The 24,116-nt window shown below is 40.5% G+C and overlaps 1 protein-coding gene across 2 annotated transcripts in view; it reads right to left on the reverse strand.

Moving 5' to 3' along the window:
• Positions 1-22,355, reverse strand: part of SNAPC3 (small nuclear RNA activating complex polypeptide 3) — a 36,214-nt gene extending 13,859 nt beyond the window's left edge. The window contains exons 1-5 of one of the 2 annotated variants that reach the window (XM_065908309.1): positions 22,028-22,355; positions 21,304-21,381; positions 12,526-12,610; positions 6,998-7,069; positions 3,572-3,721 (exon numbers count right to left, since the gene is read on the reverse strand). In XM_065908309.1, the coding sequence (XP_065764381.1) occupies positions 3,572-3,721; positions 6,998-7,069; positions 12,526-12,610; positions 21,304-21,381; positions 22,028-22,344 (702 nt within the window). In that variant the 5' untranslated portion in view covers positions 22,345-22,355. Of the gene's footprint in view, positions 1-3,571; positions 3,722-6,964; positions 7,070-12,525; positions 12,611-21,303; positions 21,382-22,027 lie in introns of both variants that reach the window. The other variant, XM_065908308.1, reaches the window with a different exon arrangement.
• Between the last annotated feature and the right edge of the window lie 1,761 nt (positions 22,356-24,116).

Raw genomic sequence — 24,116 nt, forward strand, 5'->3', positions numbered from 1 at the left:
CTGACAAACCTGAAGAACCCCAGTATCTTATAACCATTTTCAATATAACTCAGAAAGTATGCTGCTCTCCATGCCAATCACCAAAAAGACTGGAACACAGCCAGTCTTGAGGGGCAGACAAACATATCAAATAGTATCACATATGACTATAAAGCATTAGAATTGACACATGAAACATGGCAGAGTTGCAAACAGAGGACTGTCGAGAAGAATCTCATATAAGTGAGGGCAAGGGCTTCCTACCCATGTTCAAACACTCAGAGGCATAAATCAGTATGGTATGCTTGAGGAAGATAAATTCACTGTGGCTGAAGCCTAAGGTGTAAAAGGAGAGGGGGTGCATAGTATAGAAAGTTAACTTGAGAAACATCTTCACAAAAGGCCTTATTGGTCAGCCTAAAGAGCCTGGACTACGTACAATGGAGAATCACTGAGATGTTTAGATTGGAGAATCACAGGATCAATTTTTTAAACATTTTATTCTTTTAGAGCAGTTTTAGGTTTACAATAAAATAGGAAGGCAGAGGTTTCCTATACAGCCTTTGCCCCCACACACATGCATGGTCTGCCTGTATTATCAACACCACTCAACAGACGGTACATTTGTTACCAAGGATAAACCTGCGCCAGCACATCACAGTCACCCAATGTTCAGAGAGTTCCCTCTTGGTGTTCGATTTGTTTTTAAAAGACATCTTGAGTGGCATGTATAGGACACTCTTAAGGTGGGAAAACCAGTTAAGAAGTCTCTATAATAGTTCCTGGAGAAGATGCTGAGGGCCTAAACTAAAGCACAAAGCAGTGGAAAAAAACAGAGTCTGGAGCTATACAGGCAGAATAAAGAGGAATGGAAAAGGAGAGTTTCATCTGAAGAAAGAGTGAGATTGTAGAGTAATGAGTTCAAGACTAAATGTTGAGCTTGAGGTATTCTGGTTCATTTATTTATTCAACAAGGACTTGACCACTTCCTTTGTGCCACACGTCATCACAGAAATACACCTCTGTACTCCTAAATTCCTCTGTATTCCTATATTCCTAAAACAAAGTCCCTACCCTCATGGTTCAAGAGAAGACAGACAAAGATATAACTTAACATTAGGGAGTGTTATTAGCAAGTCTGGGGAAGAGAGGGAAAGATCTCTTTGTCAAGGCAACATCAGAAATATGAAGAAATGAGGGAGAGCCATCAGAATACCTGGGTGAATAACAACACCTGAGGTGAGGAAACAAGAGAAACAAAGGCTCTGAGCAGGACCCTGCTTAGCATCTATGAGAAACAGCAAGAATGGCACGTGGTGTGCAGGCAACAAGGGACAAAGAGGGTGTTAGGATATAAAGTCCAGAGGCAGACGGGGCCACAGAAAGGACTTTGTATTTTATTCTAGATATAAGAGGAAGCCTCCATAGACTTTCAAGTTGAAAAGCAACAGGGTCTGCCTGATACTTTAGAGTATCATTCTGGCTTGGTGTAAAGGATAAACAGAAGGTGAAAGGGAGCAGTGGGAATGGTCACTAGGCTACTCCACAGTTCAGGCAAGAGATGATGGTGGTTCTTCAGGCTGCTACCTGTGAAGCAGATACACGGGCAGATACTGAACATAATTTGAAAGTAGAGCCAAAGCACTTGCTGACACCTTCCATGTGGGATGAAAAGGGGGCAAAGATGATTCCAAGGTTGTTGGTTTAAGTAACCAGGTGTAGAAGGAGCATATTTACTGAGATGGAAACACTGGGGAAGGTATAGATTTGAGGATGAAGAGAGAACTAGAGTCTGTTTCTGCATATACTAGGTTTAAAGTGGCTCTTAGACGTTCAGTAATGGTCAAGGAGGCAGTTGGAAAAAATAAATCTGGAGTTTGGAGATACTGAGATTGGAGATACAAATCTGGACTAGGAATCTGGACAAGTTCACCTTGATACAGCAGGCTTAGTAACATTCACCAGTTAGGAGGATCAGAAGCATCCAGCAGAGGAGCAAAAAGTCAGCAGGATAGGAAGAAAATGAGGCGGGTGTAAAGTCTTAAAAGCCAAGTTAAGAAAGTGGTTCAAGGAAGAAGGAATATTCACTTGTGTCATGTGCTGGTGAGAGATCAAGTAAGATGAGAAATGAATCTGTGGCGACAACAATGAGGTGATTTTGGTGGAGTGGTGATGAACAAGAGTGTGTGTAAGACAAAGGGAAGAGAAAAAGAAAAACAATGAGCTGAGGCACTATTATTAATTCATTATTTTTGAGTCAGTTTAATGCGAAGAAAATAGAAAAATGAGATGGCAGTCAGAGGAAGGTACATGGTAAGAGAAGGTTTTAGGATAGGAGATATTACAGCCTATTTTGTACTGATGGGATAGGCAACAGAAGGGAAAAAGCTGATGAGGCAGGGAAAAAAGGGGATAGTACAAGAACAAAGTCCTTGGTTATACAGTGGGGTTGGAATCTATCAGACACCTAGACTGGCCTTTGATAGCAACAGTTTTAATCCATCCAGTGTAACAGGTGGGAAGGCAGAATGCATTAGGTAAGTGTGGTTGAGAGATGATGGAAAATTCTTTTCTGATAACTTATTTGTTCAGTGAAATGAATAGCAGCTGAAGGGAAGCGATGAGGAAAAGATGTTGACAGTTTCAGAAGGAACAAAACAGTTACCTTGAAAAGTGGAAGGGTGTACCAACTATAGAGAGATGGTAAAAATGCCATGCAGCACTGAGGCTAAGTGAGAATGTCCAGTAGACACTTAAAAGTTATAATGGCATTTATGTGGCTGATGATAAAGGAACGAGCAAAAAGATTCTGATGGTTCACGTCCAAACTCTATTGCCATTCTAATCGTTCCAAACAGCTTTTTAGTGACCTACAGGAGATGCTTTCCCTCTTAAATATGTCAGTGAATCTGAGGTCCTCTGCCAGAGTTGTATAAGCTAATAGAATTGGGTCAAGCTTGCTCTGTGATGAAATTCAAAGGATTCAGGCCCTACTACATTATTGAGTAAGCAATCCCTTCTGAAAATTGTGGGTGGCCAGTCTGCCTTTCTGTCCTATTTCAGTGAGTATGGAAGGTTTCACTGTCCTTTTGAGAGCAGCATCCTAGGAAGTACCAGCAAGGCCCAATGTCACAGGGTATGTCCCTGTTTGCTTCTGTCCTTGTGTTGAAAGGTTCTTCTGTGGGCAGTGATGCTCTTGGGTGGACTCCAACCCTCTGCTAGGGTCAGTTATGACAGACAAACTCACACAGAGTTTGAAAGAAGAGAGAGTGAATGACAAATTCCAGTGCTACAGTGAGGTCAAGTTGTATGCACATGGAAGAGAGACCTATTGGCTAGATAATCAGGTGGTTACCTTAGAAAGAAGAGTGTACAAAGAATGGTTGAGAAATAAATGGGAGACGAAATCAAAACCAAATATAGCCTCATCTTTGAAAAGGTCTTGATGATAAAAAGAAGGGATAAGCTTGAGGAATGGCACAGAAGAAAGCATTTACTGGAATGCTTATGAGCCTGTAATCCTATTTCCTTAGCTTATGATTATTATTTCCCCCTGTTCTATGATGGTTAGAAATTTTAAAAATCACCTTACCTTGCTGATGTTCTCAGGAGCCTGGTCAGGAGTGTTGCTGAATTCCCCACCAATCTGGAGGTCACTGACACAGCAAATGGAATCCCTCAGTTCCGTGAGCTTTTGACTGCCCAATACCAGCATCGTTTGGTAGGGCTTATGTTCTTTATGCTACAAGTCAGACAGTAAATAAATCAGTGTTCACTTAGAGACAAAGAAATTCAACTATAAGTCCTGTCATGGCCAGATCTAAATTAAGTTACTGGTTATCTTAAGTTATACCCATAATATGGTGTCCTGAGTTTCCTTAGATTCTGCATTTGTCTACTCAGCACTGATCTTTTAAAAATATTTATTCATTTTATTTATTTATTTGGCTGTGTCGGGTCTTAGTTGAGACATGGAGGATCCTCCCTGTGACTGACGTGTGGGATCGTTCATTGTGACGCAAGGGCTTCTCTCTAGTTGCAGCATGTGGGCTAAGTTGCCTCACAGCATGTGGGATCCTAGCTACCTGACCAGGGACTGAACCCATGTCCCCCTGCATTGGAAGGCAGCTTCTTTAACACTGGGAAGTCCCAGCATTGATTAATTATAGGTCCAAACTAATTGTCAGTTATTTACCTCTTCCCTGTATCCAGAGCCCATACTCTGGATATCTGAAACTATCTCTAACTCTCATTATACCAAGTCAGTATTTCTCCTCTGTCCTAGGTCAAACCACAGCCAGGTACCAGACAACTAGGACAGCCCCACAGCCCAGAGCCCCCAGGAATTATTCAAGCTAGTCAATCCCAAACTGTGTACTCTGCTCTGCCTTGCCTTTCCTGTGGAAACCAATACGGGCTGTGGCCTGTGCTTTCCCCTTGCCTCCTGACTGATCCTGGTACTTCCCCTTTGGTCCTGCAAGACACGGCATACTCTCCCCCCAGGAAACGTAAATAATGAAAATCTTTCAGTGACACTGGTCTCCATAAATTAAAATCCTATGAGTACAACAGACACTTGGTGCTGTGCTGCTTACACTTGCCCAAAATTCACATCATGCTGGAATCCTAAGGCCCAGTGTGCTGATGTTAGGAGGTGGGGCCTTTGAGGGTCATTAGGTCATGAGGGTGGACGCCCTCATGAATGGGATTAGTGCCTTTATAAAAAGGATGTGACTGGGGAGAGGGCGCTCACCAGATGCTGGCACCATTATCTTAGACTTCCAGCCTCCAGAACTGTGAGAAACAAGTTTCTGTTGCCTATAAGCCACCCAGTTGGTGCTATTTTGTTATAGCAGCCAGAATGGACTAATACACCTGGCAATAAAACTTTTTTTAGTGTAAGTGAAAATTTATAACCAAATTGCTACTAAAGTGACATTAATATGAAGAGTCTTAGGAATATAAGCTCACTGACTTTTAAACTGTCCTGAAATCTACCTCACTGAAATCAAGGAATCTATACACTACCCACATTTGGTTTTATTAGTTTTGTTTTGCTTTGTTTTCTTTGATTGATAATTTAGGATCTTAATCAAACAGGGTATTAGATTGGTGCAAAAGTAACTGCAGTCTTTACACTGTTGAAATTTGTTGTTTGATACTGGAATATATTTGTAAATAAATGTGGTTATGTTATACATCACTTTATTGCACATTTCTCACTTTTCTTTTTTTTGCTAATGACTTATTACCTGCTGTTTATTTTATATTTGTTTTAGACTATGGAAATGATGTTAGACAAAAAGCAAATTTGAGTGATTCTCTAATTCGAGTTCAAAATGGGTTGTAAAGCAACAGAAACAACTTGAAACATCAACAATGCATTTGGCCCAGGAACTGCTAACAAACTTACAGTACAGTGCAAAACTTCAAAAAGTTTTGCAAAGGAGACGAGAACCATGAAGATGAGGAACGTAGTGGACAGCCACCAAAGCTGACAAAAACCAGTTGAGGGTTATCATCAAAGCTGACCCTCTTACAACTAAACAAGTTTCCTAAGAACTCAACGTCAACCATTCTACAGCTATTTCTCATTTGAAGCAAACTGGAAAGGTGAAAAGGGAAAAAGTAAGTGGGTGCCTTATGGGCTGACTGAAAATCAAAAAAACCTTTCTTTCTGAAGTGTTGTCATCCTTATTCTATACAACAACAACAAACCATTTCTCGATTGAATTGTGATTTGTGACAAAAAGCAGATTTTATATGAGAACTGGTGACAACCAGCTAAGTGGTTGGACTGAGAAAAAACTCCAAAGAACTTCCCGAAGCAAATGTGCACCAAAAAAAATGTCATGGTCACTGGTATTCTGCTGCTGGTCTGACCACACAGCGTTCTGAATCCCAGTGAAACCATTTCATCTGAGAAGTATGCTCAGCAAATAGATGAGATGCAACTGCAACACTGGCAGCCAGCACTGGTCAACAGAAAGGGACAAATTTTTATGCACGACAATGCCTGACTACACATCACACAACCAATGCTTCAAAAGTTGAATGAACTGGGTCACAAGGTTTTGTCTCACCTGCCATATTCACCTGACTACCAACTGACTACCACTTCTTCAAGCATCTTAACAACTTCTTAAAGGCAAAACACTTTCACAACCAGCAAGAGGGAGAAAATGCTTTCCAAGAGTTCATCAAATCCTGAAGCGTGGATTTCTATGCTACAGGAATAAAAAAACTTATTTCTCACTGGCAAGATGTGTTGATTGTAATGTTTCCTATTTTGATTAATAAAGATATCTTTGAGCCTAATTATAATGATGTAAAATTCAGTCTGAAACCACAATTATTTTTGTACCAATCTAATAATCTAAATCATCTGTGGTATAGTTATTTATTCACAAGTGCAATTTATGTACAGTAATATTTCAATGAAATCTTATTAAACTTTATGATACATCTATTTGGGAAACTGAGAATATATTCACTGCAATAGAGTTCTTTTTACTAGAGATGCCTAAGAAATTCCTGGATACCCCTGACCTGCTAACTTTCTGCATTTTCATCGAAGAAGAGCTGTCCTTAGCTAGTTCAATAACTTCCCAAGAATTCTGAATTGGTAAAAACAAAACAAAACCCTCCTTAACCAGTTTTTCTACAAAAAAAAAAAACAAACAAACAAAACCCTCAAGAAATAATACTATCAGAATCAGTGCGGATTTACACTTTCAGTGGCTACTAGTACAGAAATCAGGTATACATTCCAACATTGTAACTGTAATCATATTACTCAAGAGATTATATGAAAATTGACTTTATGATATTCCTTGTAAAACAAAGAACTCAAGAATATAAACAGAATGTCATATAAAACAGCATCTGCTTGTGTTTATTTTGGTTCAAATAAGGTTTAAATAAATAAACTCTCTGGCAAAAGTCACTCATATAATCTGTAAAGTCCAAAGGTTTTACTACTGACCTTATGAAAAATCACAGGGTAAAAGATATTTACAGATAGGATAAGCTCTCCTTCTTCAATCATGTCTGCTGAATTTTCAGGCTTTTTCCCTATAGCATGTGACTCCTGAAGAAGAAAAGCAATAAGGGACATTAAAATCAGACACTGTGAACCAGATCAGAGGCAGTGTAGAATAAGGGCTATAAGCAAGGGCTTGAATCAGCCCTGGATTTAGCTCCTAATTCTACTTCAAGAAAACTGTTTAAAAAACCTCACTAAGCTTTAGTTTCATCATCCGTGAAAAAAGAAAACATTTATTTTACAGACTAGTTGCTGGGAATGTCAAATAAAGCACCTAATAAGACGCTTGGCACTAAGTGCTTAGCAACTGATGATAAAATAGGAGTATCCACTAACATTGGTATAATACTGACATTTACAGTCACTAACACTTTCATGCATCTCCTTCCATATTATCACAGCTTTCCTTGTGGCTCAGACAATGAAGATTATGCCTGCAAAACAGAAGATCCAGGTTCGATCCCTGGGACGGGAAGATCCCCTGGAGAAGGAAATGGCAACCCACTCCAGTATTCTTGCCTAGAGAATTCCATGGACAGAGGGGCCTGGTGGACTGCAATCCATGAGGTCACAAACAGGCGGATACAACTGAGCAATTTCACTTCCATATTATCAAGAAAGTTATTTGCCAGATGAAACTCAGCTTTACCAATTTACCCAGGGTAAATCAGACAGTAAGAGTACAAATACAGATATGTTTCACTCTAAAACCCTGTTTTTACTACATATCTTTCAGTCACTTCAGTTCAGTTGCTCAGTCATGTCCAACTCTTGGCAATCCTATGGACTGCAGCACGCCAGGCCTCCCTGTCCATCACTAACTCCCAGAGTTTACAAAAACTCATGTCCACTGAGTCGGTGATGCCATCCAACCATCTCATCCTCTGTCATCCCCTTTTCCTCCTGCCCTCAATCTTTCCCAGCACCAGGATGTTTTCAAATGAGTCAGCTCTTCACATCAGGTGGCCAAAGTACTGGAGTTTCAGTTTCAACATCAGTCCTTCCAATGAGCACCCAGGACTGATATCCTTTAAGATGGACTGGTTGGATCTCCTTGCAGTCCAAGAGACTCTCAAGAGTCTTCTCCAACACCACAGTTCAAAAGTATCAATTCTTCAGTGCTCAGCTTTCTTTATAGTCCAATTCTCACATCCATACATGACTATTGGAAAAACCACAGCATTGACTAGACGGACCTTTGCTGGCAAAGTAATGTCTCTGCTTTTTAATATGCTGTTTAGGTTGGTCATAAATTTCCTTCAAGGAGTAAGTGTCTTTTAATTTCATGGCTGCAGTCACCAACTGCACTGATTTTGGAGCCCAAGAAAAAAAAGTATCTCATTGTTTCCACTGTTTCCCCATCTATTTGCCATGAAGTGATGGGACCGGATGCCATGATCTTAGTTTTCTGAATGTTGAGCTTTAAGCCAACTTTTTCACTCTCCTCTTTCACTTTCATCAAGAGGCTCTTTAGTTCTTCACTTTCTGCCATAAGGGTGGTGTCACCTGCATATCTGAGGTGATTGATATTTCTCCTGGCAATCTTGATTCCAGCTTGTGCTTCCTCCAGCCCAGCATTTCTCATGATTCATTCTGCATATAAGTTAAATAAGCAGGGTGACACTTGACAGGCGTACCTGCGTCAGGTACAGCCCTGAAACGCACTCCTTTTCCTATTTGGAACCAGTCGGTTGTTCCATGTCCAGTTCTAACTGTTGCTTCCTGATCTGCATACAGGTTTCTCAAGAGGGAGGTCAGGTGGTCTGGTATTCCCATCTCTTTCAGAATTTTCCACAGTTTACTGTGATCCACACAGTCAAAGGCTTTGGCATAGTCAATAAAGCAGAAATAGATGCTTTTCTGGAACTCTCTTGCTTTTTTGATGATCCAGCTCATGTTGGCAATTTGATCTCTGTTTCCTCTGTCTTTTCTAAAACCAACCTGAACATCTGGAAGTTCACAGTTCACGTACTGCTGAAGCCTGCTTGGAGAATTTTGAGCATTACTTTACTAGCGTGTGAGGTGAGTGCAATTGTGTGGTAGTTTGAGCATTCTTTGGGATTGCCTTTCTTTGGGATTGGAATGAAAACTGACCTTTTCCAGTCCCGTGGCCACTGCTGAGTTTTCCAAATTTGCTATCACATTTAATCCATCACAACATCACACTTTCCTTTATATTTGCTTAGCCCACCAGGCTCCCCTTTCCATGGAGTTCTCGAGGCAAGCATACTGCAGTTGCTGGCCCATTCCCTTCTCCAGGGTTTCTCTCCAACCCAGGGATCAAACCCGTCTACTACATTGTAGGAAGATTCTTTACCGTTTGAGCCAGCAGGGAAGCCCCAATAACTATAAAATAGAGGCCACCAGAGTAGACTGGCTAAGAAGGTGCAAAAGATGTTTTAAAAATACATGGGAGTGACATCATGCCAAATGGCACAGTAGGAAACAGAGGCAGAGTAGGATAAGTCCCTCCAGCACAGCAACCATTAAGACGGAAAGAGATTGGAATTCACTATCTTGGCACACTGAACTCTGATCAAACTCTGATCGACCTGACCAGGTGAGGCCCAGTGAAGAAACACGCTGGTGATGTTCCCAGATAAGCAGAGGGTTATAAACCAAACCATGCCCCACTCTCGGCCCACTGCAGATGTAGAGATAGCAGGCTGTGGTCCTGGAAAAGGGAGCTGATGCCATGATGAGCAGTGCGGCATCACGTTCTCCAAAAAATAGGGGTAACCATGCTGTGGTTGGTCTGGCAATGCTCTGAGGCTCTGGTGCAGAAGCTTGCCTTGGTTCTGGCCCTCTTGTCATGGAGTCCAAGCTCGCTCTGCTCACCCCATGACAAGCCAATGAATCTGAGAGCTGAGGTGTTGAGACAAGGAAAATGACTTTATTCAGAAAGCTAGCAGACTGAGAAGAGGGCAGGCTAGTGCCTCAAAATAACCATCTTATTGGGATCCAAATGCTAGGTTCTTTTATAGATCAGCGATGAGGCGAGGTGAGGAAGCAAAGAAAAAGGCCATTAATCTTGCAAACATCTCTTAGAACGGCAAGCCTCAGGCAGGGGATGTGTTCATTTCTTCCTTCCTGCCATCTACAGGAGGACAGGGTTCTGAAAAAAGGCACTTTAACAGTCAGACTGAGGGACAGGGTCCTTTTAAGCATCCATTACATATGATTAAAATAACAAAAGCATTGAAAAGCAAGTCAAAGAAATAGTTTCAACATGGAGTCAGAATTGGCTGCTTCTCTCCAATGCTCTTACCAGTAGTGGCTTCCCCCAGCAGCACCAACTGGAAAAATTTAAAGACACAGGACCCTTTGTAGAGTCAGACATTTAAGGAAATCTTGATCAGGTCACTGGTTGACTAATAATGAAGTAGTTTGAAATATTGTGGGAATAATCAAAATGTGACAGAGACTTTAAGAGAGCAAATGCTGTTGGAAAGATGGTGCCAAATAGACTTACTCAATACAAGGTTGCCACAAACCTTCATAATTTTCCAAAAAACCCACCACCACACTACCTGCAAAGCATAATAAAGTGCAGTAAAATGAGATATGCCTGTACACAACAAGGACTACACACCGGAAAAATAGTTTAGAAAATTCAAAACAGATCTAGCCCTCAACAAGGAAAAAAACACACTCAGAATGTCCAGTTCTCAATAAAAACTTATAAAACACACAAAGAAACAGGAAAATATGCCCCATTCACAAGAAAAAAAGAATCTGACAGAAACTACCACTGAGGAACCCCAAATGTTGAGATGGAAAACTGAACATTTCCATGTGGACATTAAGCAAAACATTCTTAAATAACCAATAGGTCAAAAAAGAAACCACAAGGGAAATAACAAAATACTTTGAGACAAATGAAAACAAAAACACATCATCAGAAACTTAACAAGATGCAGCAAAAGCAGCAGAAAGAGGAAGACTTTCAGCTCTAAACATCTACACTGGAAAAGAACAATCTCAAACCAATAACCCAGGTGCATACCCTAAGGAACCAGAAAAAGAAAACTTAGCCCAACGCTAGCTGCTGCTGCTGCATCATTTCAGTCGTGTCCGACTCTGTGCGACCCCAGGGACTGCAGCCCACCAGGCTCCCCCGTCCCTGGGATTCTCCAGGCAAGAACACTGGAGTGGGCTGCTATTGCCTGTTCCACCCAACACTAGCAGAAGGAAGGAAATAATAAAAACTGACTTAAGAAAAAATATAACGTATGAATAGAACTGTAACAAGAAAACTGAATCAAAAATTAAAAACCTCTTAACAAAGAAAAGCCTAGGACTAGATGGCTTCATGTGAATTTATCAATCCTTCCTAAAGTCCTCCAAAAAATCTGAAAAGGAGAAAATAATTCCTAACTTATTCTATGAGATCAGCACACTCTGATACCCAAGTCAGACAAAGACACTGTGAGAAAACTACAGGTCAATATCCCTTATGAATATAAAGATAAAACTTAACAAAATACTAGCAAATCAAGTTCAGCAGCATATAAAAGGGACTGCATGTCACAAAGACAAGGGTGATTCATTCTGAGGATGCAAGGGTATTTCAACATAACAAATCACCACACTAACAGAATGATGGGAAAAAACACATCATCCCAATGGATGCAAAAAAAAAAAATTTCTGCAAAAGTCAATACCCTTTCTTGATAAATAAATAAATAAAATAGGAACTGAAGGGAACTTACTCAACATGATAAAGGCCATATATGAAAAAACCCACAGCTAAACTAATAAAATGGTTAAAATGTTAAATTTCATGCTACATAAATTCCTTGGTAGTCATCATCTTAAGTCATTCTGAGGGTTTTACCTAAGAAATAATGGATTAGAAAAGAATGGGTGGTGCAGTGGTAAAGAACCCACCTGCCAGTGCAGGAGATGTAAGAGACATGGGTTCGGTCCCTGGGTTGGGAAGATTCCCCTGGAAGAGGAGATGGCAACCCACTCCAGTATTCTTGCCTGGAAAATTCCATGGACAGAGGAGTCTGGTGGGCCACAGTCTATGGGGTTGCAAAGAGTCAGACACCACTGAGCATACACTACAGACCAAAACCAGGAGAAGAACAAAAACATCAGAAATAGAGTGGTGAAAGGCATGACATCAGCCTAATAGAGAGCAAGACCAAAGTAAAAACAAAAATAAAGGCAGAGCCCTGAGAGGAAAATGTGCCATCATGTGAAGTTTCTTTTTTTTGCCTGCGCTGCACGACTTGCAGGATCTCAGTCTGCCAACAGGGGATCAAACCCACACCCCAGGGAGTGAATGTGTGGAGTCCTAGCTACTGGACTATCAGGGAATCCCCATCACCTGAATTTTATGGGTCTTTTTCTCCTATTAGTTCCCAGTTCCAGCGAAGGTTCTCTCATTTGTTTCCAGCTAAGCATGTCCAATATAAACTACCGTACAGTTATGGGTAGCAGCCAATAAACAGATTTTGTTCCATGGGAAAAGGTGGAAAAGAGCGAACTTTTACCATCTCATAAGCAAATGTCTCTTGTCTGCAGGGTCGATCTATCGTTAAGGTTTCTTCCCGGTGTTTCAGAAGCCTCTTTCTAACCCTGTTACAAGAAAAATCAGACTTCAACATTTTGGGGGGCTTCAAAAATATCTTTAATATTTATTTTTTATTCTGAACTAATTTTAGACTTAAAGAAAGGCTGCAAAAATATTACAGAGTTCCCTTATATCTCTTACCCAGTTTTCCCTGTTAACATCTTACCTGTTCAGAGATTATCAAGACCAGGAAATTAACATTAATACAGTATTACTGACTACAAAACGTTTTCAAATTTCACTAATTATTAAGTTTAGTGCTTCTTTTATCTGTCTCAGGATCCTATGCAAACACTTTTTTATTTCTCCTTTACCCTCCAGTCTTTTAAACTTCCTCAGTCTGTCTTTCATCATCTTGACACTTTCAAAAAGTCCTAATCAGTGCTTTTGTACACTGTCCTTAATCGCTGTTTCCTCGTAATTGGAGTAAGCTTATATACTTTGGGCAAGAATACCACAAGATGATGTCCTCAGTGTATCATCATGAGGTTAACAATGTTATTCATTTATATCTTATTCCTGGAGATACTTCTCTTGTTTAAGTTCCTATCTGCCAGGTTCCCACACTAGAAAGATATTTTCTTTTCCTTCATACCTGGTAAGTGTCTGGTGGGGGGAGATACTTTAAGACTATGCAAGTCTTGTTTCTCTTGAAACTTTCATTCAGTAATTTATCATTCACTAGTAGATTCTGTCTGCAACATGTGTTGCTGTGGTTTATGCCTCACACTGATTCTCTATTTTTCTCCTTTAACATTCACTCATTGGTATTATGAGGAAAACCTACCTCCTTCTTCCCATTTATTTATTTGGTTACTTGTATTAGTACAAAAGTACTTACCTTATTCTACAGGTTAAAATCTAACAGTATTGTTATTCTGTTGCTCAAATTATTCAAGCTTTGGCCATTAGGACCTCCTGTTGTATCAACAAATTCTCATAATTTTTGTTTTTCCTATTAAACCATTTCCTTACTTTATGGAACCATAAAACGCTCAAGGCTCACCCTGTATTTTCATGTCTCAGCCCTACATCAGCCACTCCTCCTAGGAGACCTAGCTCCTTCACTGGAAAGAGGCTTAGAGACCTACTGTATCTGAGCATGAGGCATTCTCATTGTTCCTGCAGTCACTGCTTCCAGGACTCTCAGCAGAGGTAGGAAACATACTGTGTGTATGTTCAGTCAAGTTGGACTCTTTGTGACCCCATGGACTGCCGTCTGCCAGGCTCTTCGGTCCACGAGATTTTTCAGGCAAGAATACTGGAGTGGGTTGCCACTTCCTCCTCCGCAGAATCTTCCCGACCCAGGGACTGAACCCGCATCTCCTGCATTGGCAGGTGGATTCTTTACGACTGACCCACCAGGAAAGCCTCAAAGGAAAAATACACTAAACCACACATGTACACACATCTGTGTTTCTGTATTTTTCTGTTATGTATTTTTAAATCCATGGTTTAAACTAATACTTCTAATCCCAAGAATCACAGGATTCATTGTAGCCTTCAACCTTTCCTTGTTTACAACTTTTCTCCACAAGTGAGAAACTCAGCTCCCTGTATCTAAATCTGTTCCCTTCAAGGTTTGGTTCTTTAAAATACCTGGCTTCAGAACTGCTAACCTGCTAACACCCCTGTGAAAACCACTAATCATTAACAGTTCTTCTTGTCTTCAGCATTACAACACTGAATCAAAGTATGCTTTTGTACAGAATCAGATTAGATCCTTCTTCCTAATTCTCTTCAGTGTTGTTACGCTATTCACTTGTAACACAATTAGACTAACTACTTCAGTCTCCCCCAACATCCTGGCTGGTTTTAATTGGCTAATTACTTTTGAGGTGTGTAAAAGATATGTGAACCACAACTAAGGTTCTAAGAGAGTTAAAGAAGAGTTATGGAAAGTATATGTATTTAGAGAAGCATCATTCCTTCTCTGTCTGGACCACTAGCCTGTACCTATTCCCCTCTTTCTTTCCAGCCCTCTCCCATCTACCCACTGTGGGCCACAAACCTCTATAGTTATGATTTATCCTCTACATTGTTTTTGTTCAAATACATAGATACCTACAAATTTTCTTAGATTACTTTTTCTATCAGTCTGAGTTCAATTAGGAGAAAAAAATTAAACAGTAACTAAGTGTCCAACTCTTTTCGATCCCATGGACTAAAAAGTCCATGGAATTCTCCAGGTCAGAATATGGGAGTGGGTAGCCATTCCCTTCTCCAGGGGATCTTCCCAACCCAGGGATCAAACCAAGGTCTCCACCACTGTGGGCGGATTCCTTGCCCTCTGAACCACCAGGGAAGCCCAAACAGTAACCAGACAAAGCTTTATCTAATGAATTATTAACTTAGGACTGGAGGGATAAGGGAATGGCAAGTAAGAAGTAGGGAAATCTAGAGAATACAGGAATAGCAGACACAAGCCGTATCCTTCCTTGTGCTAAGAAAGAAAAGCCAAAGGCAGCTCCCTTTTCTTCCCCCAGGACTCAGATCCAGGCCTTGTGGGAGAGGGAATGGCTGTGACTTGCCGAATGTCAGAGAAGTTGCTAGGGTACATCAGTGAAAACTGCTGGAAACCTGCCAGCAAGGGTGCCAGGAAAAGCTTTTACAGGGAGGTTTCAAGCGGAGTGGAGTGGGGGAGAAAGCTGCTGTGTTACAGGCCACCTGGTAAGGCAAGGAGCTGGGTGCTTGGGATGCGCAGCAGATCCCTGCTAAACACTGGACCAAGAAGCAAAACTCTGTCCTCATGAAAGCCTCGCCTGTGCCCTTTACTGACAAAGCTTAATTAACACTGCACCAGCTGGGAAAGGAAAAATATTTAAAGAGCTGAGACTCATTTTTACAGAGCAGGCAAAAAGGGTACATTTTTAGATGAGAGCCAATAAATTGATACCCAGTAATATTTCTTACATAACATAGGGCTTTACTTTTTTTTCACAAATAAGTATTGCCTAGAAATCTATTGGTTCATCTTTCCTCATCTTTTAGCACAGCTGTCCCATACTCCACTGTGCGGACGTCCAATATAATTTCTTCGACATTCTCCTACATATGTATATTTAGAATATTTCAAATATTTGCAGTTACAAACAATGCTGTAACGAATAACCTTGTGCATAATATATTTTCATATTGTTGGAGGTGTCTCTTCAGCAGAAAATGCTAGAAGTTGTACTGCTGAGTCAAAAGTTAAGTGCCCAGGTAATTTTGTGTTGGGCATTACCAGATTTCCTTAAAGGAGCGTTGTTATCAATTTACGTTTCCATCAGGAATGTATGAAAATGCCTGCTTCCCCTCAGCCTCCTCAAAAGAATGTGTATTTTAAAATTTGTGCCAGTCTAATAGGAGAAAGGGCTTCCTTCATGGCTCAGTAATAAAGAACGCACCTACCAATGCAGACCTGGGTTGGGATGATCCCCTGGAATAGGAAATGGCAACCCACTTCAGTATTCTTGCCTGGAGAATCCCATGGACAGAGGAGCCTGGTGGCTACAGTCCGTGGGGTCACAAAGAGTCAGACACGACTTAGCAAATAACAACAAAGAGAAAAAAGGTCATTTTAACTTTCATTTTTCTAACAATGAACATGCATGAACATTTTTTCATGTTTGTGAATCATTTTGATCCTTTCATATGTGTGAATTATTAGTTCGTATCTTTTCCTCATTTTCCCTTTCGGCTTTTGGTATTTGTCCCTTAACTTTTAAGGGCTTATGTGTTAGGGTTATTGGCTCTCTGGGCATATATTTTCTCCAAGTTTGGCAGCGTTTTGACTTTATGGTGCTTTTTTTTGTCATGTAAAAAATTTACATGTTTATGTAGTCAATTTTATCAGTCTTCCCCTTTTATTATCTCTGGGTTTAAATCATAGTTAAAAAGCCTTTCACTATACCAAGGTAGGTATGTTTCATTCTCTACATTTTGATCCCAATCCCTTTGCAGTTTATTCTTCTGTATAGTGTCACACTAAATTCCCATATGCATTTGAATCTAACTGGACTTTCTCTTTTATTCTAAACGTCTATTTGTCTACTCATGAGCTAGTAACTATTTTAATTATAAAGACTTTGTAGTATATTTTAATATATAGCAAAATTACTAGGAAGTCACAGTTTTCTTCCCCCCACCCAATTTTTCCTAGTTATTCTTGCAAATATTCCATATGAAGTTTATTATCAACTGTCTAACTCCATGAAGAAACCAATACTTTTGGTATTTTTATTGGGATTGTACTTAATTTGTAAATTAACTTAGAAAGAACTGACAACATCATAAAGCTGAGTATTTCTATCTAAGAACACAGGATATCTTTCAATTTTTTCCAAGACTACTTCTGAGTGTTTCAGGAAGGTTTACCATTTCTGTTTCCCTCAGCTTTATACATTTCTTGTTAAATTTATTCTTAAGTGTTTAATCTTTCTGACTATTTTAAATAGGAACTTTCTCCACCATTATGTCTTCTAGTTGTCTATTGTTTATATGAAGGCTATTATTTTTTATATATCAATTTCGTATCCTGCTCTTACACTAAATTCTTTTGCTTTTGGTCTGTTTTAGCACTTCTTTCTTTTCCAGGTAATACCACTTTATCATTCACAAATAGAGCTAATTTTTCTTCTTCATCTACTCTTATGCTTCTAATTGATTTCTTTTGTCAAACTGCATGGCTAATCCTATAGTACAATGCTGCAAAGTGGAGATACTAGGCATGCTTGCCTTACTCCACATCTTGGTAAAAATACCTGTACGGCTTTAATGTTTCTCTATTAAATAAGATACTAGCTTTACAACTAAGGCATACATATTTTACCATGTTGGAACAGTAGCCCTGTTAGAACAGTTCCATGTTGGAATGGCCCGTTTTTTGTTCTGAGTAAATTTTAGCTTCATTTTGTTGTAATCAGTGTTGTTTATATTATTTCTACTCTATGTATGGTACTGGTGTTTCCTCTGTGACCTAATACAGAGCCAGTTTTTCTAAATGAGCCAGGTAGTTTCTAATATAGGCTATAAACTTTATGATATATTATATATATATAAATATATATACCCATATCCATAAGACATATCCTACTGATTAGAGCTCTCAGAAGATGTCTTGTGCTGAAATTAGTATATTAAGGTACCCTATTGTTAATGCATTTCTAGCTAATTTCTTATATCCCCTATAGTTTGTTTTATAAAGCTTATATCCCCTATGGTTTTTTTATATTATTTGGTGTATATATAAGTATTTTCTCTTAACTGTGGTTTGTGGTTTTTAGCATTAAAATGTGTCTTTTGTCAGATGTAATGTTTTGAGGCTTGAACTTTATTATTCTGATACCAAGACTATTGTGTGCATGTGCTAAGTTGCTTTAGTCATGTCTGACTCTGTGTGACCCTATGGACTGCAGCCCGCCGGGCTCCTCTGTCCATGGGACTCTCCAGGCAAGAATACTGGAGTGGGTTGCCATGCCCTTCTCCAGGGGATCTTCCCGACCTGACCCAGGAATTGAACCCACATCTCTATGTCTCCTACATTGGCAGGCGGTTTCTTTACTGCTGGTGCCACCTGGGAAGTCCATCAAGACCGTTAATTACATCTGTTCAATTTCTTTCCATTTATCTGATGTACATTTGTCCCACCATTTATTTCTAGTCTCTCTGGATTACTTTATTTTAGATGTGCTTGTTGTCTCTTCAAGGTTTTTGTTTTGGAAGCCTAATCTAAACTACTTTTATTAGGGCTGTAGAAAAACTGATGCCTATGGCCTCAATTCTATTACATTTCATAATTGTACGTATTTTGTTATATTAGCTGTTTTTTTCATTATGAGATGTGTCTTTTTGCTTGTTTGTTTTTTAGAAATTGGGAAGTCCTGGTATTTGCATTTTTGTTATGGAGTTGATAATTCTGGGTTAATTTTCCTAGGTAACCAGTGAAACCTTTTAATTTGTAGATTTGGGTTTTCTTCCCAATTCTGGAAATATTTCTTAGATTATATTTTTAAATATTCTATTCACAAGCTACTGAATTAAAAACAATGTTGCTTAACCTTCTGGGGTGACAAAGAAGTCTCAGTAGCACCCATGTAGTAACAACTCTCTTATTCCTAGGAATTAAAATCTCTTTACATAATAATAATTTCAAAAACGCTGAAGATAAGCTTGCTATGGATCAGGGAGAGCAGCAGTCTATCAACTGCCTTTTTCCTCTTAACATACATAAACAGCAGTCCAGTAGCTCCTTTGGGGAAAAGAAGTGCTAGAAATTTATTTTATGCCATAATAAAGGGGTCATGTATTTATTTAGGTGCTGGTTTTCCTTTTATGTATTTAAGTTACTGGTAGGGAGAAGAAAGGAAGGTTTAGTAGGGGAAGAGAAAGCCTAGATACAGATTTTTGGCTTCTCAAGTAAATCTAATTTGCTTGTGGTACCATTCAGATTAATATTAGTCCTATTTTAAATACATTTTAAAGTACATCAAAATAAACCCAGCTAAGAAATGCTGCACTAACTCCTTTTGCATTAGATTATACATATAATTCTACTCAAATTTCCCATAGAAGGGACTAGAACTAACAACTAAGGAGATTCAGTTGAATCTAATAACAGAAAATAGCCAGGGGAAGCACTGTGTAAAGTAGTCTGAAAATTACCATTTCATATAGCTTAATAAAGTCATTATAAGCCAATAAACATGTCATTATAGCAAAAAAAAAACCTGCTTTATAATTACCATCAACTTTCTTCTTTTAGTCAATCTCGGGAAAAAATCACTTCCTTAGGTTTATGCAAGTTTCATTTATCCCACTCATTCTACAAATATCTTCTGATTCCCTATTATATGCCAAAATTCTAGGTATGGGGGACACGGCAGTGAATGTGACAGACACTGTTTATGGAACTTTTAAGCCTAGCTAGAAGACAGAAAATTAAATAAGTGTGATGAGTATTTCGATAGAGAAGAACTGGGGACCACATGAACATAACAGGAGAGCTAGATGGAGTCCATAGTCCTTCAGCTAAGACTTGAAAAATGAGCAGAAGTCAGCAAGACCAGGGGATAAGGAATCATGAGTGTTCCAGGCAAAGACCTAGGATGAGAGAGCACATTCTAGGAACATAAAAAGTGTAACATGGCTGGAGCACATAGGGCTGAAAAGGTCAGCAAGATCCATTCTATAAAGGCCTCTGTGATCCATTTAAGGACAAAGGTTTTAAAAAAGAGAGTGACACAATCAGATGTGCATCATAAAAAAAAAAAAAATCCAACTAATCAATCAACAACAGTTTAAGGGCACCAAATGGAGCAAAGCAGTACAATAGGATTAAGGGCAATTCAAAGATGAAGGAGCTGGACTCTCAATGAGTACTCAAATACCTTAGAAATGTTAGAAGTGCTCTAGACATTACAAGAGCATTTACTCCCTAAGGGAGAGAGATAGGTTGCAGAGATGTGGAAAGGAATCTTAGGGACTCAAAGAAAGAGTAGGGTTCCGCTGGGAGAGGGGCCATGTGCATCCTGAGCCACTGAAAGAGAAAATGGTTGAAAATGTATCAAGAAAGGCATATTTGGGCTATGTGGAAGGTTTCAAATGAGGAATCTGAGTGAGGAATCTGAAATTTGTCCATAGAGGAGGCTGAGCCATTGACAGTTTCTCAGCAAATGAGCATACTTAGGTGATAACATGATGGGTAAGTCAGAAGAAAAGACAGGACCTAGGGAAGACAGGAACCTTTTACAGTACTCCAAGTGTTGTTAATGTCAGCAACAGGCATACAAGAAACAGATTTGGCAATTACAAATAAAAAAACAAGGTCAAGTCAAATCACCTGCCTAAATTTTTGAGGGTGACAACAGAAAGGATAAAGGATGAAAACATAGCTGAGATGGTATGAAGTAAGCAGGTTACAAACTGGAAATTACAAATTTCACTATTACATGCAGTTTCCCTATAACAGTATTATCATAGAGCAGCGTTTCTCAAGATATGGCAGGTAGACCAGAACTGATCTCCGAACCATCTGTTATCCAATTAGTACAATAAGAGGAAGCATTTAGAAATGATCGCACTTAAAGGACAGTAATTTTACTGTTGAATATAGTAATAAAAAATTTGGAGTTCTACTGTGCTTACCTTTTAATTTCATTTTTCTAGTAATTCATTTTTATCCTATTTTACAAAAGTATAGATCTGACATAAAATTTTTAAAAAACTTAGTCCTTTTACCACACCATCAGAGTATTTAGCTTGCACCCAAAAATCTAAGTGGATTAACTGTACTTTTGTAAACATTTAAAAATATTTAACACAAATTTGAATATGGAGTAGCTATTAGAGGGAATGCATTAACTGTTAATTTTTTTAAGTATAATAATACTTCTCTGATTTAGTAGGATAATGACACTTTTAGGAGTTAACACTGATGTATTTAGCCATGAATTATGTCTGCAACTTAATGTAACAGTTCAGCAATAGATAAAGACACACAGCAGCTACCTCAAACACATACAACTAAATCAAATAGGGCCAAATGTCAACAGTGGTTGAATTTAGGGGGTGGGGAAGAGGGTCGAAATGTGTAGGCCATGACTGAGCGACTAAACACACACATGATAACAATACCATACTGTCAACTTTTGAATAATATAATGTTGAAAAAAATATTTAAATAAGTATCTTGTAATAAAAGTTAAGTCCTCCATACCCCAAAGTCACTAGGTCAGTATTTTCTGGGATGACTTCTGGATCCTCCCCTTCCTGAAGGCACTTCAGTTTATCAAGGCTAAAACAAAAACAAAAAAAGCAATCACGCAACCATTTGGGTTGTGTCCCAAATACTTCACTGAATAATCACAGAGCGAGAATTAAAGGCAAATTATGCGCCGATACTCAACTAATGAAAAGGATACATGGCTGACTGAAGTCGGCCAATATTGTTTAAAGGAGAAAGAGATCCTTACTGATTTTTTTATATTTTCATCTAAAATAAGACACTTTGAAGAAAATCTTAGTAACGGCATACTCAGAAGATCCCCAAGAGACCACAGACAAGGTTTTAACCCTGTTCTGGTTAAATCTCCCTTCAGTCTCATTACTAAGGTTCCTCCGTCGTCAAAGTCTGTTAATGACAGATACACGTCGCTGTTACTCTGACTACTTTCTTATATTAATAAGCACTTTAAAAACTAGTAAATAGAAAAATTAATCTTTCTTGCAGCTGCCTCGTCCCTTCTCTCCAGCTAGACGAAATCGTGCATTCCCCTCGCGGGACTTCTCCCGCTGTTCCGGGAAAGCTTTGATAGGGCGGCCCTTCTACCCCGGGGAGTAAACCACAGGCCTGCCCAAGGATGAGTCCCAGGGGAGCGCAGGAGCAAGGCTGCACCCCGGCTGACTCCAAGCTGCAAGAGCCCCCTCGGCCCCGCACTCACCCGCACACCGCCCTCAGCTCGGCTGCCGTTTCCAGGCTGCAGCCCAGATCGCGGGCCACGGCGGCATCCTCGCTGCCGGAGTCGCTAACTCCTCCGGCCCCGGGCAGCGCCGGTGCCGGCGGCTCCTTCAGCGACAGGTCCCCTTCCCCGCGCAGCCGGCCACGCCACAGCTCCCCGAAGGCGGCCACATGGAAAGCGTGCGTGTTTAGCTCAGGAAGCTCGTACTCTGGAAAGTTGAAGCCGCCACTACTGAGGACCGGATCCTGCCTGCCATCCATCCCACCGCACGCTGGGTCGCCTAGGCTGTCTTCAGCCATGTTCGCCCCACTCCCTTCCCTGCGAACAGCGGCTGATCAAGGCCTCGCGGGGCGTACTGGGACCTGTAGTTGCGCGTGACTCGGGCTGGCAGGCAGCCGCGCTGCACTGGCGCAGCTTTAGACACTACATTTCCCGGCAGGCTCTGAGTTGGACCCGCCCTGGGCGGGGCACCGCAAGCCTCCGCGTGCAGGGTTTGAGCGCATTGTTCTCCGCTTCATTCACACAGCTGAGCGGTTGCGGCTCTGTTCGCCGCGGCTAGAGGCTGTGTTCTCAGCCCCCACGGTTACGCAGCATCGCTCTCCTACGGAGCAGGGCGGCCCTGACATGCCCTTTGGTCTCGCTCTTGGCCTTTTTCTCGGCCCTAGGGTTCAGGACTTTTCCTTGACACCAAGGTTCATGAGTTGCGCTGCTGCCTCACTGCCCCAGAGTCTGAGAGAGTTGGGGGTTGAGGGCTGAGGCCCGGGACACAACCAGCTCTCCAGATGCAGCTCCTTTAGAACCTCATCAAGGGCCTCATGAGCTTCCCAGCTGGCTCAGTGGTAAAGAATCCGCCTGCCTGACAAAGAGAACAGACTTGTGGACGGGGGAGGAGAGGGTGGGACAAATTGGGAGAGTACCATTGAAACATATATTACCATACGCAAAATAGATAGCCAGTGGGAATTTGCTGACACTGGGAGCTCAAACCCCCTGTTCTGTGACAGCCCGGAGCAGTGGGATGAAGGGGGAAGTGGGAGGGAGGTTCAAGTCAGGGGACATTTGTATACCTACCACTGAGTCATGTTGATGTATGGCAGAAATCAACACAACATTGTAAAGCAATTATCCTCCAGTTATAAATAAAAAGAATACAGATAACTGTTGGAAGAAAAAAAATCCACTTGCCAATGTAGGGAAGAAATCCAACAACACCCTTTCCAGGCAGGTATTTATCATCCCCATTGTGCTATTTGAGGAAGGGGTTAACTGCTAGTTAACAGAAGCAAGGTCAAAACCGCTGGGCTTTTATCTATAAACAAAAAACTCTCCCTCCATATTTAAGACAGGGAGGTACCCTAGACAAAGCTTGTGTCAGCCACTGAAATGGTTAGAAGAGGGGGAAAACCAAGGGTTTAAATAAGCAAAGGCAGAAAATGAGACAGAAGTTGAATGACTTGGAATAGTGGGGCTAAGGTCGCCTTCTCCCCTAAACTTGCTGTGATGTAAGCCTGTGATTTCTTTAATCTTTAGCTAGTTTGAGTTGAATTCTTGCAATCTGAGTACAATTAGTCTTTGCAGGGCCTGTAAACCTTGGTCCAAATCCCTTTATTCCAGAAAATGAGGTTACAGTTTTGGGTGGAAGAACTCTAACATATATTTGAGTATTCAGTAACGTTTTCTCTGGACGTGGAAATCAGGATGGTTCCTGAGAAGCAGTGGGAAGGGGCGAGACCAGGTGGAACACAGCAGGGGAAGATGGTTCACTTTGGAACAGCATCTTGAACTGTGTGGGTCTCCGGGTCAGTAGGGAAGGATCAGTGGTGAGCACCAGCAGCTTTCCCTTGAGTCTTCTCATCAGAGGCCCCTCTGTGGAATAAGACTGAAGGAGTCTGGAAGAGCCTCTGCAGCATAAAAATTATTTTAAGCTGAAAGCATTTGAGAACTGAATTTTTTTCTGAACTCCATTATCTACCTAAATGTGGAGCCTTCCCAAAGGACTCCATTTTTAAAAAGCCCCTCCCACAACTAGAGATCCCTGGTTTAGGAAGATCCCTTGGAGAAGGGAAAGGCT

The sequence above is a fragment of the Muntiacus reevesi genome, chromosome 17, assembly GCF_963930625.1.
Source record: "Muntiacus reevesi chromosome 17, mMunRee1.1, whole genome shotgun sequence".
Classification (NCBI taxonomy): domain Eukaryota; kingdom Metazoa; phylum Chordata; class Mammalia; order Artiodactyla; family Cervidae; genus Muntiacus; species Muntiacus reevesi.